This window comes from Uranotaenia lowii, chromosome 1 (assembly GCF_029784155.1).
Source record: "Uranotaenia lowii strain MFRU-FL chromosome 1, ASM2978415v1, whole genome shotgun sequence".
Taxonomy (NCBI): Eukaryota; Metazoa; Arthropoda; class Insecta; order Diptera; family Culicidae; genus Uranotaenia; species Uranotaenia lowii.
In genome coordinates, this window is record NC_073691.1 from 99,183,571 (window position 1) to 99,203,249 (window position 19,679).

General features: G+C 37.0%; 1 protein-coding gene and 1 long non-coding RNA gene across 2 annotated transcripts in view; one reads left to right on the plus strand and one right to left on the minus strand.

Moving 5' to 3' along the window:
* Nucleotides 1-222: 222 nt before the first annotated feature.
* Nucleotides 223-19,679, minus strand: part of LOC129745158 (E3 ubiquitin-protein ligase UBR1-like) — a 104,931-nt gene continuing 85,474 nt past the window's right edge. The window contains exons 3-4 of the mRNA XM_055738077.1: nucleotides 314-416; nucleotides 223-248 (exon numbers count right to left, since the gene is read on the minus strand). Of these exons, the coding sequence (XP_055594052.1) occupies nucleotides 325-416 (92 nt within the window). The 3' untranslated portion in view covers nucleotides 223-248; nucleotides 314-324. The remainder of the gene's footprint in view (nucleotides 249-313; nucleotides 417-19,679) is intronic.
* On the plus strand, nucleotides 4,388-6,596 carry LOC129745168 (uncharacterized). The gene is made up of 5 exons (XR_008737092.1): nucleotides 4,388-4,603; nucleotides 4,674-4,939; nucleotides 5,005-5,512; nucleotides 5,588-5,953; nucleotides 6,482-6,596. It is a non-coding gene; the product is annotated as an uncharacterized LOC129745168 (long non-coding RNA).

Here is a 19,679-nt window from a genome sequence, read left to right on the forward strand (position 1 = left end):
AATTCGTGCTTCATGGAACTCACCCACAATTTACGTGAATTTTTGGTACGTTCTACGCCGTGTATTTGTAAAAGCTACTGAGCATATTTTTGGTATAGGAATGAAATTAATGTTGTTTTTACTTTGTATTTTCATTTTGTTTATTATGATGAAAAATAAAACCAAATTTAATTGAGAATAAACTTTATTTTCACACCAATTTTATCACTTTTCCTTCAATTCCTGCAGCTTGCTTGGTTTTTGGAATCCTGCAAAAATTTAAAAGTATGATTTAATTTAAAAAAAAACTATAATTGAAATAAAAAATAATCACCTTCGTTGCGTTCATATGTTCTGTTGAACATCTTTTCCGTACAGTCCAACTAAAAAACGAGCGATCGTCACCAGGTTCAACGAAAGATGAGTTGTGTCCATTGCTGAAAGGGGATGAAAAACGAAAATAAATTCATGATTATCATAAGCATCATTAATGATCATATCACTTACCAAAAAGACAAAGCTGACTCCACAGTTCCATTAGACACAAAAATTTTACAACAGCTAACGAAATCAGTTGGCTGACAATTCCCTTTTCTAATAAGAATTTACAACCACACGCTTAAGACAAACGCACAAAACGGATTTAAACCATTCACTTAGATTTTACGTTAAATTCATGCAACAATTATGTGGAAGTAAAGTCGTTACTACCAGGGCTTCCGTTACACACTGTGTTTACTAAAAACACACGTAGAATCGATATTATGCATCGAAATCATAGTTTACGAGAAAAATGTTGTAGAAAAAATTTCTTTATTATTTTGGGTGTACATTACAGCTCAATTTCTTCTTTTGTCACTTCGAAATTTCCAAAAAACCCGAAGGGGCGATAAATAAAGTTTGAAAGTTTTATGTAAATTTTGAAAAAAAAATCAAAAATCCAGAAGATTACAAGTTAAAAAATCAAATTTTGGAAAATTATTTCAGCTTTTTTACTCTTGATGTTATTGATTTATTTGATGAAAAATTACTTGATTTATAGATTTTGTGCAATTATGTTGTTGATTCTCAACACCGTTGGTCACCTTAAATCTAACTTCACATCTTTTCAACCGGTTCTATTTTGAAGTGCTATTCATGTCGCCAGTCTACCAAGTTTTGAGGCGTTGATATGTTTAGGAGGGAAAAGGTGTAATGGTAGATGACCCCATAATGTTCCGCCCTTATTCTCTAAACTCTCATTAAGTGTAGATGGTTTAGCCAATTGTAGAAACAATAAAATGTTAACGTTACTTTTTGTATGTTTGTAATAATGTGTGCATTTGTTTGATTGAACGAAGAAAACATCCGTTCCACCGACATGGCTCGGTAAATTCTCCCTGGAATAAACATTTGGTGCCGTGACCAGGATGGGAAAGCTTTCGCCAAGAGTTTGTTACTCTTGCAGCGTTAAGCTACCCCGTCCTGAACCTAACCTAGCTTCGATCACGCTTGAAGAACAATGTCCGACGATAAGCCGCCGTTATTATCGAGCCTTCAACAAAGCTTTGACCCAACACGATCCGTTTGGTGTACCGCAACCCGTCAGCACCCTGCCGTAACGACCCAGTTCCGGTTCAGATAAGTCTCTAGCCACCCCAAATCAACTGATCCAGCCTATACAACAGTGAATAAAGAAACCCGGATGGATTGCACTGGTTTTCAGGTCCAAAACCAGCCATCCGGGCATCGTCTGCTTGCTGGCTATCCGGCCAGTACACGCTACGAATGGTTCGTCGCGTCCAAGGATCTGATAGTGTCATCCCATGTCCCAGTGAACCGGAATCTAATGTGACCCGAAGTTTACCAACCTGCATGCTAACAGCTTCATATGTCCCTGCGATCCGGATGGATGGTACTGGTGCTGCTGATTCATCACCAGCCATCCGGGTGTCTGCAGTGCTGACTTCCCAGCCAGTACTTGTCCCGAAGCATCCCGGCATTTTGGTTAAGACCTTCGTTCAACCTGTAGTGAAGTGCGCCCGTTGTCCTCGTTCTACATACCAGTTTCAACAGCAGTCGTTCAATTCGTGTGATCCCGCTTAACATGGTTAAAAATTTGTGGCAAATTTTCTGTAAACACTTGGTTCAAAACAAAGCTAGGGCTACTAGTGTTAAAACAGTAGTTTTAGGTGGCCGGTATGATCGATCTCACGACTATTGGTCACCCTGATATACTTCTCAAACGCCTGAAAGTATACTATCAAGCGAATCAAGCGGATGCAATTTTGTTGCACACAAACTTTCGTGCAATTTATTCCAATTTATTTGTTTCTCACATTATTTTTTTAATGTTCCTCCCTCGCGATGTTTCAGCAGGATTTAATTGAATGTTCCGAAATTTCAAACGCGTTTTTCTCGAACTAACTGCTAGTTTCGCCCTTAGAAAGCTAGATTTGTTTACATTTGGCGCGTTCGCCCTTTTTAAAATTTACTACAAAACTATATGACAGATTCCCGCTTGCATCGTAACCCTTCTAAAATTTTAGCACAAAACGATCGCGGTTTGGGTACAGGCTAAAAGTTTGAGTCAATGCTACTAAATGGAGAAATTTTTGGCGTTTGATTCGGACGATGCACACCAACTCAATTTCTCTCATGCTGAATAGCATGACCACGAACGAACGACATAAGCTCGAGCGGTATGAGAGAAATTGAGATGGTGTGCTCCGCTCGCGTCCCTTATGTGGTTTTTCCTTCTAAGGGAAACCTTTGCTTGCGAATATAGTTGGGCGAAGTATCGAAGCCCGCCATCGCTGCAGAAGAATGCGGATGTCGGATGCGTCGATTGGATATGTACAGTTCGGGGTCGTACCCCTTTATGAAAATCCATGTTATTATAATTTGGTTTGGAGTTTCGGCTTCAAAAATTTTTGAAACCGGTTCGGTTAATACTGAACTGGTACAAAATATAAAATTCAACAATTTAGTAGGTAGATAACTTTTCTTTCCTTCAACTACTTCTTTCTTACTCGTTATGTTGGCATGATGACATCATCAGTGGAAGTGGAGGTTGTATTTTTTACCACTACTCACAGCGAGCGCGCCCATCGTATATATGACGTCATGTTTAATGCGACGTCATAAATACAATAATCTTGGTTAGTGATTGCTGGATGTGGACAGGCTTGTAAGTGGTCACCATCGTTTGAATTTTTTCGGAGACAACCACCACACATCGTTCGTGACAATCGTGGAGAGCGCAATCGTTTGATCGGAGAGCAAAAAAATGTTAAATGAAATTTTATGTGTGTTCAATGGAAGTTAGTCGAAACAGGTTGAAATAGGTCGAAACAAGTAGGAATGGATTTTGACAGTTGGTAATCTGTCTCTTTCCAATTGACTTCGACCGATTTCAACCAGGTCGTCCGTTGAACATACTTACACCAATACTAATGCGTGCTTTGTGCGTTTTGCACACGAATTTCTAGACAGACCGAAACAGATCACGTGAAAATTTAGACGCGTATCGTAACGGGTTAGAAAACAAGCTTATATGCATGGAATCCTTAATTGAATTCGTAATATTAAATGAGACTGAAAAAGCGATGATGGGACAATCTGAATTTATTTTCCCATGCATCTGCAGAGTTCCGCGACATTTTGGCGGTTTGCTTTTTGTGGACGTGTTCACATTAGTAGACCATCTTGGTCTTAGCCGTCCGCAAACAAAAAATGAATAACAAAAATTGCGTGGACGTGTTTCAAACGCATTCGAGAGGTAAAACCATTAAATTTCTTAAAATAAGATAACTTCAAGACAAGTTTTTATTTCATTCATTCCCCCCGGGGCAAGTGCAAACGTCTTCTACCGCACAGCACAGGAATAATTGCAGGAAGAGTTAGCACAGCAATAATCCCACCGACTCGAAACACACAGAACTGACTGCCGACTGAAACCAAGCATCCAGAGCACTTGACGAGAATGAAATGGCGAAAACGAAACAAAAACATGCTCTCTGTCTGACACACACGCTGCATGTGTGTTAGTGTGGTAGAAATGAATCCTGCTTTCGAGCTGGATCGGTTTCGACTAGTTTCGATCGATTTCAACTTGCTCCGTTGAACAACGACCAGACATGTTTCGACCAAAACATGAGCCCGTTGAACAACGACCACTTGACAGAAACTACACTGAACCAAATCGGACGATTAAATATATAGAGTGTTACTTTTAACTTATATCACTTGCGGTTAAATTCTTTTTACAGTAAAAAATGATACAATCTATCAAAAAGTATACTACATTTCATTGAATGATGAATGATTTTTATACAAAATTTAAATTGATTAAAATCAATAAATTATCTTTTGTTTGTTAAAAAAAATACTTATAGATTTTATAAGCAGGCTTTGAATATAAAATGCATTGCACCGAAATACGTTTGTTTATTCCATCAAATTCCATCATTGATAAATTTTAACAGAATTTCCAATAAAATAAATCTCTCGACTTGTTTTTGTATACAGTTAAAATATTTTCATCTTTTCAAAATGTCGGAAATGGCCGGTTGTAATAAAGACGGAAATCAACGGTGGAAAGTGCAAAGATTTGTATCGGAAAGTGATGGCACTGGTTCTAATGGTGAGTATCTTATTTGGTTTTGCATTTTAACATAAACTTTGCTTAATCAAAACAAAAACAACATTTTTAGGAGGTGGAAAAAACGCTCCAGGCGGCAGCTCGAGCATAAAAAAAGCGGCAGTAAAAGTTAACCCGTGCCTTCGGTACCTCCATTTAGGATGAAGGACAACAGCGCGTTCCAATGTGGTAGTCTGGAGTTTGGACGAGTCACCTTTGCCGGATGAGCAACTTTCCATCGCATCCTTGATTGCATCGCATTCTGATCCCAACTTCAAGGATAGCAATGGGCTCGTGGCCGGAATAGCAAATACATGGAGGACAACACATGCGGAAATGGTAATCATGTTTTTTTTTTCATCTTAATCCTATCAGTTTTCTAAAACAAAATTTTTTTCTTCCAGAATCAATTTTGGACGAAGGGAAAAGGCATGCCATAATTTTATATACCGGGCGGTGCTGTTCCCGAGCAATCCTCAGTAAAAATCTAGCAACCATCCTCAGCGGAACCCTCGAGAAAATCGCCGACCACGAAGAGCTCCTTTCGGATGGGGTTCAAAAATTTGCAATCATCAACAAGCTGGAACCAAAAGAAAAAATTCCGACTGGGCAGAATCGATCGTAACTTTGAAAACCCGGAAACGGTGCCGTTGTTTAGAAATATGTAAATAGTCCCGTTCCTAGCAAGTGGCTGCCCAGCTCCCAAGCGATTGTTCCTCATGCGTCATATTTTTGGCCGTCTGTCCAGGGAAAGTTTTCGAAGGGCTCGACTGTGCGGACCTGAATGGCAGAGCTGGGATTGTTAAGGATTTCCACCATTTCCACCGCTCAAAGGCGCTCGGATCATATGGAGGAAAAGCACTTCTAAGACGTTCGGGCGCGAGAGAATGAAAATAGTTCAGGCGATGAGTGGTGGGTATCAGAAATATAATGAATTCCTTTAATTCAAAATTATGTATTAATACATTCTTTCCGATTTTCGTTTAGGTATTCGTTGGATACGTCCCGTGCTATAAATCAAGTCATAGGTCGTGACATTTGACAAAAAAATTATCACTGTGTGATTCTGATGTGCTACAGCCGTTTTCATAACCCTCGACAGAAAGCACAACTATTTCCTGGATTCAGAGAGATCTGAGCGCAGTCGAAGTTTCCAAAGTTTCACAGTACCCGCCACCAAAGGCAGTGTAGTTTACGCAGTTCATCCCTCCAGTATTTTGCTGCTCGAATGGATTTTCTTGATGTGTCCCAAAAAACAACAAAAACAAAAAGTAACAGGGTTTGGCAGTCAAGTCATGATCAGATTTGACATAGGCTGGATCAGCCTCCAGCAGGCGTTAATGATAAGTGTAGGTAAGATATCCTTCATAATGATCCTTTGAAAATATTCATATGTGTTACCTTTTAAGAATCCTGAAAAATTTGTGTCTCGAAATAGATATGTTTCAATGATGCCAGAAATTTAAGCTTTTTTAAAATGTTTAAGATTTTCAAAACGCTATCAGAAAAAAAAAATTTTGTAATATTTATACTTCTTTGTTAAATTGAATTGTTCGATTTAATTTGTTTTCAGAATTACACATAGAAGTATTTAAGATATACTTGATGATTTTTAATTTGAATAATATGAAATATTTAAATGAAAAAAAAAAAATAAACAATTTATAGTTTACATTTCCGTTATTATATTATTTAATCTCTATGAAGAAATATCGACGAAATTCTATAATCATATCATCATGCACTTTCCCATTTGTTTTTATTCGCGCACAATCGGAACCAAATTTTCGTACAAATGTTTGTTATATTACTTATATTGATTAAATTATGACTTGTGTGTTAATAAATAATCATTCGTTTTTTTTTTCAATGTGTTTTCAGATAACAATCGTAAGGATACTGTAGTCGGGTAGTATAAGAATATAATTTGTGCTGTGAAATTTCATGTTGTTAGATAGAATAAGAAAAAAATTTGTGATGTAAAAATGTTCGACCTTGTAAATCATTGTATTTTAATAAATATCATTCAATTGTATTCTAATAAATCTCGATGCAAAAAACACATATTCATGAGAAATAAACTTTTTCAATTTCATTGATATGTTCGATTCATTTTATTCCGTTCACTAGACATTATTTATCACTAAACTTCATAATGGAACATATTAAAACGATTATTTTTTACTTTCATTAGAAATTCCGATAAAATCAATCGGAAATAATGATCACATCATTGCATGGCAATCTTTAAAAAGTATTGGATTTTCCTTTAGTGCAAAAACACTAGAATTCCCGATAATGCTTATAGCCCGATTTTGTTCAGTGTAGTCGAAACCAATCGCTACTTACGATTGAACGCAGCTTTTGATATTTGGTGTGGTTAGTCGTTTGACTTTCATCCCTCTTGCGTAGATAATCGAGATATAGTCTGTTCAATGGACTTTGGTTGAAACGAGTCGAAACAAGTAGAAATGGATTGACAGTTGATCATCTGTCTCTTTCCGATTGACTTCGACCGATTTCTACCAGGTCGAAACGAATCCTGCTGCCGAGCTGGATTGGTTTCGACTAGTTTCTACTTGCTCCATTGAACAACGACCCGACTTGTTTCGACCAAAACATTTGCTCGCTGAACATCTGTCAATTGACCGAAACCAGTTGAAACCGATTTTTACCAACGGTTGAACGAAGCTATAATCATTCCACATTGTTCGACCAACACATCCAAACATCACCCGGCGCTGCAGAGTGGCGATTTTTTTTTTCAACAGGAGGGAGTGAATAGAAAAGATTGCATTTGCTTATTGAGTCTGTAAGTTCTGCTGCGTGAAAGAGATAGGCGATGTCGTGAACTGTCGGGAATTATGGTCGTTTGACCACCAATCACGGTATAAATATATAAGGTAGGCTACTAACTCGAGTAAACAACTCGTTTGAATGTAAACGAGTGACGTCATTACTATCTGCCTATAGCGTGCCAGGCAAAAAATTTGCGCGCGTAAGATAATGCTGCATACACCGAGGATCACTAGATGGATAGTAATGACGACACTATCGGGAAGATATCACCTTATTATATTGTACACCGTGACCACCAATTATCCCTCTCGTGTACCAAGACACGAAATTTCGTTCGACAATCACACAAAGAACAATGAATGTCGTTTCGTTAGATGGTAGTCGACTGTTCGGCAAGTTTTCGGTCGCATTCGTTTGATGGCACGAACAATGAAACTGATAAAAGCAGACTGTGCGACTGTCAGAGAAAATGTCGATGGTTTACAAGTCTGGATGTGGAAGGCAAGCCAAATCGACACGTTTTTTGGAGTGATCATTTTATGGTAATTAGTATGAAATTTTTTTTTCAAACTATTTTGTTTTTTTTCTACCTTTTATACACTGAAGAGGGAAAAAAAATCATTTTTTTTAAGATAAAAATCATTTTGATTGTACTGCCTAGTTTCACAAAATCGCGTGGAACAAAGTTTACAAAAAAATCACACTTATACACACAAATACACTGACATCGTCTGAACTCGTCGAGCTGATTCGATAGGTCCTATAAAGGTATATCTAAGACCCATAATTAATGATCTCTCAAATCGACCGATAACTATACCTTTCTGAAAGAAAGGCAAAAAAAAGTCAAAAAAAAGGCATAAAAACTCTATTTACCGGTTTTCTACCTTAGTAAGTGGAGTATGACATTTGGCCTTTTAACATAATGCCTTTTGGCATAAAGGCCATTTGGCATAAAGCCATTTGGCATAAATTCATCTGTTGAGTTGAAATTCAATTTTCGGACAAAGTTGCGAGTTTTCTTATCCTAAGTTTTCGAGGATGCAGGCTCCCCGATCCGAGGTGGCTGCCGACCTGCCGTCGGAAGCGGCGGCCTTATTACGTTGGTGTAGGTCTACTGGGGCATCCTAGGTTTACGTGAACGCGTAGCGTGAGGAGGCTGTTGTTTTTTATTTGTTTGCATCGTGTTGGCTTTTGTAAAACCACAATAAGTAAGGCGTTTAGACCTAAGCTGGAACCGACTCCTCACGCTTCGCGCTCGAACTTTCATGAAGTATTGTCCTTCGCGCTATCGCGTGGCGGACAGAGCTAAGGGATCACCCCTAGCTTTCACATAAACCTAGGAGGCCCCAGTAGACCTAGACCAATGTAATAAGGCCGCCGCTTCCGAAGGCGGGTCGGCGGTCAGCTCGGATAGGGGAGCCTTGGCGGCTTTGGGCCGCCTCACCCCTTGCAGCCTCGATGTTTGCGGCAGCGCCGCAAAATTTAGAAATGAAATCTTTCAAGTTTAATTAAACAGTCACCACACGGTTGAAAGTTGAATTTATGCCAAATGGCTTTATGCTGATTATACCTATGTTTCATTTATTGTATTCCATTTAGTTGATTTACTCCACTTCACTCGAGTTCACTTTAAGGTTGAAATCGAAATCAAAAGTTTCTCATTTATTGCAATTTGTTGCAAATGAAACTTTATGGAAGAAAAATTTTGAATATCGGGACAATTTTTGGAGTATTTGCCCAATATTCTGCCAAGCGCAGCATTTTTAGCTTCCGCGTAGTTTTAGATGGTATATGTTTTAGATCTAAAGAAATTAAAAAACATTAGAGAAGATTTTTTAGAAACCATTTTTAAGCAGCTTTTTGTTCACTATCCTCACCCTTGGAAGCAGTGGTTATTAAAATCCATATTTGCATCAAAATCATGACCAAAAAAACGTTCGCCCTTCTTGTAATTTGTTCGAGCGAAAAATGCAAATTAAATTCCTTTGAACAAAGGAATTTATTTGGTTTTGAAAGGAGAAAAAATATGTTTAATTTTTTGTTATTCAACCGAATCACAGCATTTATATTTTCTTTTTTATCCTAAAAGACATACCTGCCAATTTAAACCATTGTTGTCTGATTTAAAAAAAATTCTGAACAGTGTTGAAGGTAATTTGCGATTTCATTTAAGATTATGTGATATTTTCAAGATTCAATAACATTTAATTGGAATGCAGGTTTTAAAAAAATAAATACATAAAAAAGAGCTAATTTGTTAGGGCTGCGATGATTTCATGAGTTCATTCTATGCTTCGGAGCAGAGGTGCAAAGAGATCCCTTTACGCTACATGCAGTGCCGATTCTTACAGCCCGACGTCAACCACGAAAGAATCATCTTGCAAAGTTGCAAACTGATTCTTTTCCCCTTACGAGCAGAACGTCGAACGTGTCTGCAAGTAAAAGCCAACCGCGCGATGACTGCACGTTCCGAAAATTACAAACGATTCTCCGAAGTTAGGAACAGTTGCAAACTTGCAAGCCCGAAGATAAAATCCCTTGAGCCGAACAGAAAGAATCATTTCCGAAGATAGCTACAGTCTGCAAGTTGCTTGCTTGCAGACTTGCAGCGCGGCGATGTACGTTTGCAAACTTGCAAGTTGCAATTTACAGAACGGTGGACTCGTTCTTGTGCGGATGGATTCGTTCCACTAACCTAAGCTAAGACCGACCGAACCGAATCCACGGAGGAAGAAAGTGATAGGCCGAAGAACCACCGCCACCGACCATCAATTCAGTTGCCGTTCAGCCATCGAAGCGTGCGCGCGTAGCGTATGTACATGGCTATCAGCATAACGCTCGGCGCGCCGTATTACAAAAGTAAGGACATGATGGAGTTGTTGTTGGTGCCTTCGTGCTCGTTTCGTTTCCTTCTAAGACGGATTCGAAAGGAAGTGGTGCCCAAATTTTATGGTCGAAAGCGTGATATGTTTAACCGTGAAACGTCCAGCTTTTTATAAGCAGTTTCGTAATATCTGAAATATATACAACTGTAGAGTAAGATTTTTAAAATTAAAGTTTCTACGAAGATTGCAAGTAATTTTGGCTTTGAAGTCAAAGAAATTTTGTTGGTTTTTTCCTTCTATTGAAACGAAATTCTGATGAAAATGTGTACCAAAATGAATCTTAGATATTTTTCAAAGTATAACTTAAAACGCTTTACAGTCTTCAGCAAAGAAGTAATACATAATATATAGTCAATGATTGATTTATCATAGAACTGTTTTTTAAAAGCCTTATCAGTAAAACTGGATGCGATAGACAAAATCTAACCAAATATTCGAGTTCAGTACGCCAAAATCATTCAAAACCAGTTATAAAACATTGATAGAAGATTTGAATCAAACAGAGTGTGGAGTTTTTGAGTTCAAGGTTGGAATGACGACGAACAAGCACTGAATTTCTATTGAGTTTTGAACTGAGCTGTACAAACTTTCTGTAAAAAACCAAATGAGTGTTGCAGACCACAGAAGAAGACATGACTCCCAAGATTACTTGGTAAAGATGACGTGATTCTTATACATGTCTAAGCAAATGAAACTGAATTCTAAATTTGAAATTTACACAATTTAATCTGTGATCCTACTAATCAAGTGATCCTGCCTTCGGAAAATCGATTGAATTTTCGGGACGTAACTTCAAAGAAGTTTTCGGGACGAAACTTCAAAGAATTTTAACGCAGCACTGTTTTAAAACATCATAGATGATTTTTCAACATAGTTTGGATCAGTTTTATTTAACAAATTTGTGTTCATAAATAACTTGTAAGATGACAAAGTTATAATCAAAACTAATTTGCTTGTATTAGCTTTGATGATTTATATCAATCACCCTGGTATGATAACTGAAAACTAAAATAACAGTTGGGCACCACTTCCTTTCGAATCCGTCTTAGAAGAAAACGAAACGAACACGAAGGCACCAACAACAACAACTCCATCATGTCCTTGCTCTTGTTGTACGGCATGCCGCGCGTTATGCGAATAGCCATGTACATACGCTACGCACGCACGCTTCGATGGCTGAACGGCAACTGAATGATAGTCGACGGCACCTCGGCCTATCACTTTCTTCCTCCATGGATTCGGTTCGGTCGGTCTTAGGTTAGTGGAACGAATCCAACCACACAAGAACGGGTCCACCGTTCTGTAACTTGCAAGTTTGAAAACGTACATCGCACCATCCCGCTGCATGCAAGCAACTTGCAGACTGTAGCTATCTTCGGAAATGATTCTTTCTGTTCGGCTCAAGGGATTTTATCTTCGGGCTTGCAAGTTTGCAACTGTTCCTAACTTCGGAGAATCGTTTGTAATTTTCGGAACGTGCAGTCAAAGGATTTTACCGCGCGGCTGACTTTTACTTGCAGACACGTTCGACGTTCTGCACATAAGGCAGAAAGAATCAGTTTGCAACTTTGCTAGACGATTCTTTCGTGGCTGACGGCGGGCTGTTAGAGTCGGCTAAAAGTCGTGCGCTGCATGCTACATGTAGGGATCTCTTTGCACCTCTGCTTCGGAGATTTTCTGTAAATTTACCTCGAAACCTTTAATACATTTAAGTGTCTGTTTTTTTTTATTATAAATTGTTATTTCCATTAAAGAAACATCGGGGCAAGTGCAAATGGATATCATCACAGGTCAACTTTCATATTCTTTCAAAAAGAAAAAGACTTTAAAATAAATTTAATACTTGTTCCTGTTTGTCTTCCCGCATAGTAAAATATGATAGGCCAATACCACCGTTAAAAAAGTTAGCCCATTTTTGAAGCTTAATAACTTTCTAATCTTAACTCTTATCGAAATGAAGTCTTCGGATGAAATATTTTTCATAATTTGGGCTTTAAGAAAACACGAAAAGAAATCGGCAGACGGAAACCAAAGTTATTGATGAAAAACTGGTTTTTCATGTTTCTCCCGAACAAAATGTCTCGAAATCCCATACAAACTTCAGACTCGTTGAGCGACCCCTTCCCGTGATCCGATCTGGCCCAAATTTGGCATGAGATCTTGTACTAGGCCAAGGATCAATTTTAACCTGCAGCGCATAACTTTTTCAAAAGTCGGGTCATTTGGGGCACTCTAATGTATATGCCAAAAAAATCCTTAATTCCAAGATAACCTCTGAAAACAACACACATCAAAACAATCTTGTGTGCATTTGCATACACCGCATCATGTCCTTTACATTGCCGCACGCAGTAGTGTTTGTTGTAGTTGCTGTATCCAAGCGTTGCTTCACCCAAAGTAATGAAGAAATTTTTTCTACGGGATTTTTCACGTAAACTATGATTTTACTGCATAATATCGATTCTACGTGCGTTTTGAGTAAGCACAGTGTATGAAGGAAGCCCTGGTATTAACTACTTTACTACAACATAACTGACGCATGAATTTCACATAAAATCTAAGTGGATGATTAATATCCGTTTTGTTTCATTTGTCTCAGTAAATTCTTATTAGAAAAGGGAGTTGTCAGCCAGCTGATTTCGTTAGGTGTTGTGAATATTTTTGTGTCTGATGATTAAATTAAAATTAGAAGTTTTTAAACCTTTTTCGGGAAAACGAATTGCGAATAAGAACTTAATTGGATTCAGCTTTGTCTTCTTGGTACGTGATAATGATGCTTATGACTCTGAATAATGATTAAATTTTTGTTTTTCATCTTTTGGCAGTAATGGCTCTGGATGCAAGTTTTCTTTTATTGGACCTGGTGACGATCGCTCTTTTTTTAGGACTCTCCAGATAGGATGTTCAACAGAACACCTTTAACGCAACAATGGTAAGTTATTTTTCAATATAATAATGGTTTTTTTAATAAATGTGATTTTTGTTGCAGGATTCCACAAACCAAGCTGAGCAGAAAATGAAATGTTTTGATTGTAGTGTAAGTGAGGAAATATATCCAAAATAAGATTTTTTTAATAGTGAAATTTGGTTTTAGTTCAATCATAATAAATAATGAAGCAAATAAAACGACATAGATTTTATTTCAAAACTGAAAACTTTCTCAGTAGCTTTAACAAACACACCGCGTTGGAGCTACTAAAATTTCACCTAAATTAAAGGTGAGTCCCATTAAGCACAAATTCTTATAAGGACACGTTTACATATTGATTCCGTTGCATCTACGTGAAAATCAATTGGATAAAAATTATGTAGTTTTTCACGTAGCCACGAAGTACCTGTACCTGAAAGAAGCATATGAACGCTACTATCAACATCCCAACGAGATCCAAAATATAAACCGAATCAAGGCAGAGATGCTGGCACACCAGCGTCGTTTTACTGCACTATTCGTGCGGGCAAATGAAACCTACGTTTCCGGAGAGCCACTCTCAACGTTCCAGCTTGGAGAAAGAATAAGGAAGAAAACGACGATTGAAAAAGTGGAAAACGAAGAAAGTGAAGTGTTAGAAGATCCAATGGCAATACATGGTTGAGTATTTCAAAAACTTATATGCACATGCTCCAATGGAAGATCAACATAGTGAACAAACATTCCCGTGTGTTCAATTAGTGCCAGACGAGAATGAACGAAACGATGCCTGCATGAACAGTATAAGTACCACTGAAATTCTGAACTCTATTAAATTCAGTTCACCGAAAAAATCCCCGGGACCAGACGGTATTCCCAGGGAATTTTACCTGAAAACGTTCGACGTGATTCATCGTGAATTAAACTTGGTTATGAATGAAGCAATAAGTGGAAATTTTCCGGCTCAATTCGTTGATGGGGTTATCGTGTTAGTGAAAAAACGAGGGTCTGGGAACAATGCAGGCTCGTTCCGTCCAATCTCACTGCTTAACAGTGACTACAAAATACTCTCGAAATACTCAAAGAGAGACTAAACCATGTGCTCGAGGAAAACCATGTGCTCAGTGATATCCAAAAGTGCTCCAACAATCGTCGAAACATCTTCCAAGCCACGTTGGCTCTGAAGGATCGAATAGCCCAACTAACCGCCAGAAAAGAACGGGGAAAGTTGATATCATTCGACCTAGACCAGGCATGTCAAACTGGGGGTTCGCGGGCCGCATGCGGCCCGCGGTCTTGGTCAATGCGGCCCGCGTAGCCCCGTCTTAAATTATCACAAAATTCCCTACTACACAGAAGTACGCAGGCTTTCGTGCCACAAAATATTAAAAAGATTTTTTTTTGCTACGAGAGGAAATAATATTATTTTTGGAAATGAAAGATTTTTAATGCGGCCCGCACACTTAAACGAGTTTGACATGCCTGACCTAGACCATGCGTTCGACAGAGTAGACCACAGTTTTCTCTTCAACACGATGATACGCTTGGGAATAAATTCGCGCCTAGTAGAATTGCTGACGCGTATTTATGCGCAATCCAGTTCGAGACTGTTGATAAATGGGCATCTCTCCGCTCCTTTTCCAATTGGCCGATCGGTGCGACAGGGAGATCCTCTCTCCATGCATCTGTTCGTTCTCTATATCCATCCACTATTGCGACAGCTACACAGAAAAAAAATCTGAATCTTTAAAAGCACTGAAATTGAAAAGCCTTAATATTACATGAGACGGAACACATTTCCTAATGTAAAATTCCGTCAATTATGATGCTTCTTTTTATTTACATCATACGTGATGTAATTTTTCAGTTTTTTCCATCATAGCAAAACCATCTGAATCCTCAACAACACTGAAATTACAATCCACAAAAATTTCATGACATGGAACGCTATTTTGTGATGTGAATTTACATAATCAAGAAAAAATTGAATCTTTAGCAGAACTGAAATTGAGTACAGAACACAATTTTTAAATTGAACGCGAGATTGTAATGTAAATTTCAAATAGATGTATCCTGAACAGCACTGAAATTAAATTTGTTTTAATACTGCTTGATAAAACAAAATCTGAACAGCCAAACAGTTTTCAACATAATTGCTCGTTTTTATTACGGTGAGCACTTCCGTTGTTCTTTTGTTGAGCACTTCCGTGTGATTAGTTCTATTTATTTGAGCGGTTGACAATTCAAGTACAGCGGTACAATGGCGGACTGTGACAGCCAGGCCATTTCACGAACTGTTTATTATTGAAATTGGTGATAAATTTGGCTATGTGTTCGAAAAAATTGTTTTTAAATTTGGAAGAAAATGGCTATTTCAGTGATTACGATTGTTTGTTTGTAATTGTGTCCACCTGCAGCTCGCGCAAAACTATTTTCAACCAGCTGTGCAATGATTGGTTTTCTCAGGTAGTTTGGATAATTATCTACCAACAGTATCAAAACTTTACTAAGTAATTAATGTAACTGTTCAATACTTGCAGTGATCATGGAGAAAAGAATCCTTCATTGGGAAAACTGGAAGCTGACGGAGATAGCCGCCGAGGCTGATTGGAATCGATACAACCTTCGGGTGAATTCAGAAAAGGTAAGACATTTTTATCAAGTGAAAACTTTTGTGACTAGTGCAAATTCAATTTTCCAGGTAAAAACAGCTACGAGGATACGATTGATGGCTAAGTTTCATATAGACTGTTCAATCGAACATGTAGCCGTCAGCGTCAAATCTATTCTATTTGAACTTCCGGAAGAGAATATGACACAATAACTTCCGTAATGTGTCAACATTCACATGAAAATGTAGGTAAAATTCGTTACCTCAATTTAGTAAATTGCTAATTTATCATATTTAAAACAATCTATTTTTGTTTCTCCGTTATTTATAGTATGCACATATCAGAAGTTCTGGAAGTAGCAGACGTTCTCAACATGGATTGGTAAGCTCAGACAAAACGATGGACACAAATTGAAAGCTGACGAAATCAGCTGTCAAGTGGGAATGGCTGATTGAAAGCTTCAGAGCCGTAAAAACCTTCGGGAATTCCAACTTTAGAAATGGTAGGTTTTTTTTTTCAATTTTTCAATAATAACAAAAAAATAAATACTAATGTCCAGCGTTACTCATACTTTCATTTTTAATTATAGGATCTCCGCTTCAGGAAGTAAGTAGTATCTGCATCACCCTTCATGCCAACATAAAAACGCAACACATCGAGTGCATCCGGTAGGCTTCGCTACAAACCACAGGAATCATTCCGTGTTCATGCAGTCCGGATGATAGTCAACAAAACATTAGCTGATTGTAATACAACAGGCTATCGATTTTCTGATCTCTTTTTGATTGTTGCATTAGGATCTATTTTCATTCTTGATAATTTTATCATTTCAAAAAAGAATTGGGGATGATTACTAAAGGCGCTCGACAAAGATAAGATAGAAGAAAATGTTTTATACAAACGAATTAGTGCAATAAAAAGTCATGAACGAAAATAGTGTCTTTGACAAATCATTAATGCGTATCCACACAATTGAAAAAAAATATTTTAAATGAAAATTGTAATTTTACATCATATATGATGGGAAAAATTGAAGCATCAATTTGACGGAATTTTCCATGCGGGTTGAATATTACACGTCAGTTTATTTTCATAGACGTATAATACTCAACTCACACTGGAAATTCCGTCATATATGATGCTTCTTTTTATTTACATCATATATGATGTAGTTTTACAGAATTTTTTGGTAGTGTGTACAGGTGGTCTGTGGCTCTGATCTCTTGGTTGCTTATGCAGACGATATCAGTGGGATAATAACAAGCGCCGAAAAAATCGATCAAATGCGAGAGCTGTTTTTACGATTCCAGAGAGTAGCGGGAGCAGTTTTGAACTTGTCGAAAACAACAGCAATAGATGTGGGATCTGTAAATGGGAATCCCATCAGCATCGCATGGCTTGAAACGATGAACACAACCAACTTATCGGGTGTTATTTTTTGCAATTCGATACGCAACATGATAAGGCTCAATTGGGATGCCCTCGTCAGTAGCTTCTCTCGACTAATGTGGCTCCACTCTCTTCGTTCCCTCAACGTGTACCAGAAAGTAATCCTTCTGAACACGTTTGTCTTGTCCAGAGTATGGTACATATCATCAATCCTTCCCCCGTACTGCGTACACACAAGCAGGATAACAGCAACCATGGGTAGCTTCATCTGGCGAGGCGCCGTGGCACGCGTACCCATGCAACAATTAGCGCGAGCGAAAAAAAACGGCGGACTTGGTCTACATGTGCCAGCATTGAAAACTAAAGCACTTCTAATCAACAGACACATGCGTGAAGCTGATTCCATGCCGTTATATCGAAGCTTTATCCAGGCGCGGTCCTATGGGGGGGGGGGGGGGGGGTGATCGGGGTGATCACCCCCCCCCAAGCAGCAAAAAACCGTTACAAAATACTCGCAAACGCTGGAATTTCTATGAAAAGTTCGAACATTTCCTAGTGAGTGTTCTTTGGTATTTTCAAAATTTTCCACTCCGTGGGGGTGATTGTTAAATAATATAATTTATTAATTTCTTAAATTCTTAAAATTGGAAAAAAAATTCGGTCCTATAAACTAAAACAGCTGTAACAATTTTCACCAAATTACTTTTGTTAAGGCATTTACAGTGTTTAATTCGAAATTGGTGATGGTGAGGTGATGAACTAACCTGATAAAAATTGAGTTCAGGAATATACATACCTCCAAGAACAGATTAAAAAAAGGCTCCAAAAACTTGCCTATGTATTAAGATGAGATAAAACCAGTGATAATAATATCCCGTCATAACTCGCCTATTTTTTCGGGATCAAGTACTTTTCGTTGAAAAATATTATTAGCTATAAGAAATGAATCCTTTATTAATCTTTTTCATTTTAAATTATACATTATGTTTGAAAATATTGAATGCATGAAGCAAAAATACAATTTTTTACTGATTTACTAAATCATTTGTTTCAAATTTGTAACTATATCTTTCGATTCAGTTCCAATAAATTTTAAAATCTATGAGAGCTTGAAATTTAAGAGAAAACAAATAAAAATGAAGTTCCAAAAGCTGCATACCTAAGAATTTGATTTTAATAATTTTGTTTTAGAATTAAATTTATATTTAGAAATTGAAGAATCGAAACAAGAGTTTATATTAATTAGCTTTTCGAATCACGATTCAGCAAAATACTTTAGAAAAATAATAAAACATTCAGTTTTAAATTCATAGCAATTGTTAACACATTCTCAAATAAATTGTTTTTTTTCACATGTGTTTATTTTTTCATTTGTAAATTACATTTATATCGGAAGATTCTTTAAAGAGTTCTTAAATTGATAAATTTTAAACTGCGCAATATACAAATGACGGAAATTATCTTTTTGTCAGCAATTGTTCGCAGTGAATATTAAAGATTCGTACATTGTTTTATAAAAGGATGTATAAGCTGTTTAAAAGGATATCAAAAAGAGCAGTTAAACTTCTTAATTTAAAATGAAATTGGAAGGGAAGCGGAGAAGCAGTGTGCATCATGTTCGTGAAATATTATTTTTTTTTAGTAGTATATTCAATCGAATTCATCCATTACTTTGATGATTAATCACTAAGATAAAAAAATTGTTTGAATCATTACAAATTTTATGCTGATATGAAATATTTTTCAAGAAACCAACTTCAGCCTCTATTTTTTATCTAAATGTTCAACTCCAGGTTCAAAGGGGTTTTTATAAATTCACATGGCCAATGGCCACAGGATTAACACTTTTTCAGATAAAAATAATTTAAATATTAAATAATTTAAAAATTATTCAAGAAAATTCTGCACTGTCTGGCAAAATTTTTAAACATTACAAATAAAATTCAAAATAACGGTTCATATCACATTTCTTTCCGCAAGAACGCATGTAATTTTGACTTCTGTGAAATTTTTTTTTATTGAAGTTTTCTGTTTATTTACTATTCCCAATTTCGAAAATAATAGACTTTTAACGTATTTTAGAGAAGTAATGACTACATAGAATTTAAGATTTTCCTCATAGCAGAAACCAAATCGTTTTTCAGACTTCAGCAAAATTTTTAAATGAAATAAAATCTTTGTTTTCTAAAACTTTCTTCAGTAATGTAAGAAATTCTTGTTTTTTTTTTAAAGAATTTTTAAACACTGTAGATTTTTTTAGATCATTCCTCATCATGAAAGTAGTATTCCTTAATTGAATAATGCATAATAAACAAGTTTAGAACCAGTTTTTTTCATGTTCACTTGTAAGTACATCAGTTTTCAATGATTGATGTCACTCAAAACTGATTCTTATCAAAACTCCATATCACCAAAACGAGAATTGATAAACAATTCTGAATTGATAAACAGTTATTTTTCTCTTTCCGATAACGGCTCATTGC